The following is a 7,368-nucleotide window of genomic DNA, read 5'->3' as shown; positions in this document are numbered from 1 at the left end:
TCATCTTCACCACGATCATTTATGTTTATGTTCGCCGAACTGACATGAAATCACTGACATATATGAATATACTGTATTCAACTTCATTAAAACGTTATTAACGTGCCTAAGCTCAGTAATTCACTAAAAATATTTATATTTTAATGGAGCTTCGTCGGTCAATCAGGATCCCAAAGCATAGCGGAGAGATCCTGATCTGCATGACGGGTGTTATTTTCCCCTAAGAAACAAATTATTCCGCTTATTACATGGCCACATTCTCAACAAAGTAACGAGATGACTCCCAATATTAATTGAAATGCTTTTATGGATTTAGAAAATATTTTTATTGATTTAAAAAATAGTTGTATGTATTGATTTAAATTCACATGCATCCGCTAAGAAAAATAGTCCGTTGTTACCGTTTTTTAAACAGTCTGAATGAAACGGCAGCTTTCAGCTGTGTATTTACACAACTAATGGCCCATCAACCACAGCTCTCTCCCCCCCTCCCCCCCTGATCTTTCTTCTCCAGCATCTAAATTAACAGTAGGTTAATCTGAGTGACCATAGACTGTATGTGACAAGTTTACAGTTAGTGACGTAACAACACCATAAAAGCTGGTGGGTTGAAAGCAACACGGGAGGTAAAAATAACTAGAATAATTGTGATTTATTTATTGTGGCTTTTATGTTTTTAGGTATAAAATGTTATGTAATTCAGGCTTATAGTTCACCCTTCTCTAAAAGCCTTCAACAATGACAATATTCAAAGTAATTTCATAAATCCTTCCAACACACATTGTAAAAAATAGCCTACTGTAAGTTAAGAAATCATTCCAATATGTACATCTTCTGATGTAACAACAATAACATTATAAATAGTAACATAGCTGAACATGGTATTGCATATTTAGCTTTGAGTGTTACTGATCTGAGATGTTTTTATTAAATGAATTAAGGTGACTGAGGCTTTTTAACATAGACAGAGCACAACTGAAACATAACATCTGAAACGATGTAACAACATAATACACTTTGTGGGGATGCAGCTTGGGATGTGAGGAGCGAGGGACACGGCTTAGAACGGGCATGTCGCCTGGCAGGACAGGAGAGTGTGTGCACCAGTCTGCCTTGATCTATGAATTCATGTCCGTGACACTCACTGCTGCCCACAGCTGCTTTATAGAAGGAAAACCTCCTTCACTTCATGAAAGTGTTTTAACCACACACACCTCTACACACACACACACACACACACACACACACACACACACACACACACACACACACACACACACACACACACACACACACACACACACACACACAATTGACATGAAATCACTGACAAATATGAATACACTGTATTCAACTTCATTAAAACGTTATTAACGTGCCTAAACTCAGTAATTCACAAAAAATATTTATATTTTAATGGAGCCTCGTCGGCAGATCAGGATCCCAAAGCGTAGCGGAGGGATCTTGATCTTGAAAAATAGTCCGTTGTTACAGTTTTTTAAACAGTCTGAATGAAACGGCAGCTCTCAGCTGTGTATTTACACAACTAATGGCCCATCAACCACAGCTCTCTCCCCCCCTCCCCCCTGATCTTTCTTCTCCAGCAGCTAAATTAACTGTAGGTTACTCTTGAGTGACCATAGACTGTATGTGACAAGCTTACAGTTAGTGACGTAACAACACCATAAAAGCTGGTGGGTTGAAAGCTTTAAGCTTACAGTTAGACACAACACTGATATTGCAAGTGACCCTCAGTTAGTTGACTTTTATGTTCAACTGCTAAATTCGTTACTGATAAAAAAAAGGGCTTCTACTGTACCTAATTACCTTAACACTAGAACCGCCAGAGGTTTTTGTATAGGCCTACCTAAACCCGTCAAATCCCGCTATTAGAATGCAATTTTTAACAACATAGGGTGCTACATAACACACTTTCAGGAAAAGTCACGGACTGGGAGACTTTAATATTTTATTGAAAAAAAGTTACATTGCACACACACATCACACAAATTGACCCGATTGGTGGTTCTAGTGTTAAATAAACTCACTAATTAATGAAACCAGTTCAATACGCATTATTCTTATTCTTATCATTCTTTATGAGCGCAGAAATAGTCTTAAAATCAGATCTGTTTTTTTTTTTTTTTTTTTATGGCTTTCTCATATTTTTTTTTTTTTTTTTTTTTTTTTCAAAATCTTTTTATTGGCTTTTTGACAGACATCACAGTTGCAATACATTAGGTACACACGTAGAGAAGATGGTCTGTAGGAAGACTAAATAGTTACCCCACCCCCCCACCCCTATGGGCTATGATCACATTATAAACAAGACATCAATCAAAAAGTTACAAAACACCAACATAAAAAAAATAATAATAAAAAAAATAAAAGGGGATAAAAATGACATGAAATACGAAGACCAATAACTGAAAATTACATAAAAATACAGATGCTTCTTCATGTTTTTAGTCAGTAAAAATAAATACCAGGGAAATAATGGTACTGCAAGTTACATGAGGAAACGGAGAAGACAAACAAAGCAATGGTCGAGATATTAGGGAGATAAGGAAAGGGGGAAGTGAAGGTCTCTTCCCCCCCCCACCGGGTTCATTCACAACTCATCAGCATCAGGGTTGATTGTCAGGTCATTGATTAGCAGTAGTAAGGGAGTCCAGGTCTTATGAAAGAGTGTCAGGGATCCTTGAAGTGAAAATCGTATCTTTTCGAGATTAATACACTGTAATAGTTCCTGTATCCACCTGTCATGTGTGGGCGGGGAAACGTGCTTCCACTTCAGAAGAATGGAACGCCTGGCCAGCAGGGTTGTGAAGGCGATGACCCGCTGGGTCGTGGTGGGCATGTTCTGTGTTGGGGGGATGCCGAACAAGGCAGTTAGAGGGTTAAGGGGTATGGGTGTGTTAAGGGCCTGTTCAAGGGTTTTGAAAATACTAGACCAGAATGCATTCAGGCTGGGGCATGACCAAAACATATGCGTGTGATTGGCAGGAGATTGCTTGCATCTGTTACAGGCATCGCTTCTAAGAGGAAATATTTTGGCTAGTTTAGCATTGGTAAAGTGAGCCCTGTGGAGCACCTTACACTGCATTAGACCATGCCTAGCACAGATAGATGAGGTTTGCACCAAACGAAGAATGTCCCTCCACTTACTGTCAGATATGTCTACACCCAACTCACCCTCCCAGGACTCTTTTACAGATGTAGTAGAGGCTTGGTCAAAGGAGGCAAGTTTTCCATAAATAGTAGATACCAGCCTTTTTTGGTCACAATCAAGGGTGAGAAACTGGTCAATTCCTGACTCAGGGGGGCGGTTGGGAAAATGGGGAAATTGCTTTTGAGCAAAATGTCTATCAGATCTGTTTTTTAAATGAAATCTGACGGCAGACATTTACATTATTATTATGATTATTTAATATATAAAAACTATATATTATTGAATTACAAGATTAGATATACTTTAGTTGATCTAAAATATTGATGTGTTCAAATGCTCTTCAAAAACACACAACTGAAAGTCCATGAAACTTGTCTTTCTGTATTTGTGAAGGAAGCGCCATCTCCTGGTTAAAACCTGAAATTGAAAATCTGGCAACGCCCTCTTGGAAAATAGTGGGAGGGCTTAACATTCCTCTATACTGGTCTTAGGCAGGTCGTAGGCAGGAAGCTGTAAGCTGGAGTCTGAAATGAAGTGCTACATCTGTAAAGGAAGGATGAAAGCTAGGTATGTAGTCCCCGGGTGCTGTACACTAGCTGCCCACTGCTCATAGTACTAGACTCCTGGTACTAGGATGGGTTAAAAGCAGAGAACACATTTCACTGTTTGTGCTGTGTGCTCTGCATGTGCGAGCATTAAAGAGGGTTTTATCCCTCCCATTCTTCTATTCTATAGTTAGCTCAAGCTGTTGTGGTATAAAGGGAATGTCAACATATCTAACAGAAGACTCCCCACTATGGCTTTAAACCAACACATTACCCTCTATAATGAATGGGAATGTAAATGTCTCCACTGTGGGAGGTATTCTGATTCTGAACCCTTTATTCCAGTCAGCACATCATCAGTCATTTTCCACTCCGCTTCAGCCAAGCAGATATCTGCTCCAATATCTCTGCTGCTCACAGTCTAGACCAGGGGTCACCAACCTTTTTGTCACCGAGGGCTACTTCAAGGGTACTGAGTAATACGAAGGGCTACTTGTTTGATACAAACTTCCTGAATAACATAATTGCACGGTTCACCTTTAATGATAATATTATTATTAATAATAATCAGAATACATATTAATTTACTCTATGTGAAGGACTGTCTGATCACATGTTAATGTTAATGATTCCTCACAATAATTATTAACAATGATTTACCATTGCTATAGCAACCCCATTCTTTTGTTATGAAAATGTATCTATATTTATACACATTCTCGCGAGATCTATCAGGGGTCGTTGTAATGCTGCGTTCACACCGGACGCGACTTCGCTCTAATCGCTCGAGTTTCACCGCTGCTGCCAGCTGTGTTTACTCGCATCATTCAAACAAGACGCGCTGGCTCGGGAGCTACAAATACAACAAAATGAACATATTTTACCGTGATTAAATTGTAATACACGTTTCTAAATGATGCCGAAGTAACAACATACTGATACCGCTTAGTAAAAACCATGAATTAATGCTTGACAAGTCTGCAGACAAGACGGCAGGCGAAAAACCTTTTAAAATGCTTGTTTTCTGAATGGAGATTGGGTCGACCAGGCTAAGCTAACGTTGTATATGCTCATTCCACACTCATAATAACGGCCTACGGACATAAATAAACCAGCGACTGTATTCGCCATGACACAGACAGTCTGTGGTTTGTACTTGTTTAACTTTTGTCCAGTTTCTGAAAATATATGAGGAGCTGTGATCTCTGTTTGCTAACTGCTAACAGCTAACTGCTGATGTTTTCTGGTTGAACGTCAGTGGCAGGCTGAGATCCTCACCACTGCTGTGTGTGTGTGTGTGTGTGTGTGTGTGTGTGTGTGGGTGTGTGTGTGTGTGTGTGTGTGTGTGTGGGGGTGTGTGTGTGTGTGTGTGTGTGTGTGTGTGTGTGTGTTTGCGGTGTGGTGATGAGGCCCATGATCGTAGCTGCTCATGCTAGCTTGCTCAGCTAAAGGTGGAACGGAGATTTGGTGCGTGGACTTCAACTCTGAACCTATCTGGGGTCAGAGTTCAATTTCACGCACCAAATCTCCATTTCACTATTATGTACATACAAAATGTGTGCTTTTAAAATGTTATATTCAATATTGTCATTTTAAAAATAAAAATGTATTCAATAATTTTTTTTAGACGGAGCTCCATGGTGACTTGTGCTATTTTTAGAACATGCACGCGGGCGACCAATTTCCCCCCTGCGGGTGACTTAGTGCCCGCGGGCACCGCGTTGGCTACCCCTGGTCTAGACACACTCTCTGCTAGCATTATATTACAGTATGACTGTGTGCTGTTATATCTGCTGTAATCTGTGTGTGTGTGTGTGTGTGTGTGTGTGTGTGTGTGTGTGTGTGTGTGTGTGTGTGTGTGTGTGTGTGTGTGTGTGTGTGTGTGTGTGTGTGTGTGTGTCTCTCAGGGAGCTACTGCCAGCCTACAGATGATGCTGAAGAGAAACACTGAGGTAAGAATGCTGCCTGTTTCTAACACTCTCTGCAGGGTTAATAGAAACACTCATTTACTGCTTCAACTTTTTAACTGTAAGTTATGAAGCAATTCGTAAAGTAAATATGTTATAATAATATATCTCTGATACGGTATTATTTGAAGGTACAGTAGCTAGGATTAGTAGTTCACAGTTTTTAAACACATCGTTCAAAGTTGGCCCCTCCTCCCTGTCTCTATGACACCAGAAGCCCCGCCTCCTGACCGTGGTTATGTTGCGTGCCAGCAAGTGTTGGAAAGTAACATTACATTAAGTACATTTACTGAAGTACTGTGCTTAGGTACCATTCTTGAGGTACTTGTACTTAACTTGATTTTTTGAACACATTTGCTGGCAACATTGTTTTGAGAATTCGTACTTAAATATCTTTCCCTATTACATTAGTCTGTGACATAACATCATAATATCATGTGAAGATATGTTTCATTTACATAGTACAGAATAACTGAGAGCTCTGTGTCCCTCCAGCAGGTGCAGCACAGCGTGACGCATCTCCACGACCTGCTGATCTCACTCCAGGTACCAGAGACACCCCTCAGTTCAAAGGTCATTCCCTCTACCCTTTCATCCTATCCATCCTAAACCCTCCTGTCCTCCCTCTAGGCTGTGGTGGTGCAGCAGGACTCCTTCATCGAGGACCAGCGGCAGACCCTGAACGAGCGGCTGGTGGCCAACTCTTCCAGACACTCGTCGTCTTCCTCCCTCTCCTCCTCTTCCTCCTCCCGGCCCTCCTCCCTCATCGAGCAGGAGAAACACAGGAGCCTGGAGAGGCAGCGCCAGGAGGCGGCCACCCTGCAGGTAAGCTTTCACTACCATCTTCATAAGACTTTATTTTTTTGGAAAGAATTCATCTGGACTTTAGAAAAAACAACGGCAATTACAATAGGCGACGTAATTAATATGTTACGGAGGATGTAATTGATACGCGTCTGCCGTAGGAAAACTAAAAATGTCCGACTACTAGAGGCATATCCAGACACTTCATCCATTCTTATCATGTTGTTTCGTGCAGGCTTTAAAAACGTGGAGAAAAGTGAAAAAATGACTTAATTACCAATGTTTAAATACAATAAAAAAAAAAAGATTAGTATTATTATATATTATAATTTGTATGATGCATATAATGTACTGTATGTATAAAACTATTTTTATAAATAATAGTTTTTGCAATAAATACATTGCTTACACGTTGGCGACATTTACTATGCCGTCATTGGTGGAATGTAATGAAGTACATTTACTGAAGTACTTAAGTACAAACTTTTTTTTCATTATACTTGTACTCCACTACATTTAGGAAGCCAATATTGTCATTTTTGCTCCACTACATTTTTCTGACAGCTTTAGTTATCTTTCATGGTCAGATTATTAGTTAATACAAAATATAACTCAATTGTTAAATAAACGTTGATATATTATTATAGGTTAAGATATCCAGCAGCATAAGCACTTTAGCAAGTTATCATTAATGCCAGTTGTTCGATGCTCGATAAGCACCTTAACTTACTCGATCTGCATTTGTCTATCAATATCGGGTTGTTTCCTTGAACGTCCAGTTGGTGCTTCACCTTGAATGTTGCAATACGAGGAATTTAAATTTTGACACAGCATTATGTCCTTTCCTCTCATAAACGATGGTCTAGTAGTGTATCCAATG

At 39.8% G+C, this 7,368-nt stretch overlaps 1 protein-coding gene across 1 annotated transcript in view; it reads left to right on the top strand.

Annotated features, from left to right (window-relative positions):
* Nucleotides 1-7,368, top strand: part of akap13 (A-kinase anchoring protein 13) — a 39,315-nt gene that overhangs the window by 23,999 nt on the left and 7,948 nt on the right. Inside the window, exons 26-28 of the mRNA XM_079684753.1 lie at nt 5,625-5,669; nt 6,183-6,230; nt 6,315-6,509. Of these exons, the coding sequence (XP_079540879.1) occupies nt 5,625-5,669; nt 6,183-6,230; nt 6,315-6,509 (288 nt within the window). The remainder of the gene's footprint in view (nt 1-5,624; nt 5,670-6,182; nt 6,231-6,314; nt 6,510-7,368) is intronic.

Source organism: Notothenia rossii (assembly GCF_949606895.1).
Source record: "Notothenia rossii genome assembly, chromosome: 5".
Lineage (NCBI taxonomy): Eukaryota > Metazoa > Chordata > Actinopteri > Perciformes > Nototheniidae > Notothenia > Notothenia rossii.
The sequence above is the reverse complement of the archived record's forward strand: the minus strand, read 5'-3'. Positions and strand labels throughout refer to the sequence as shown.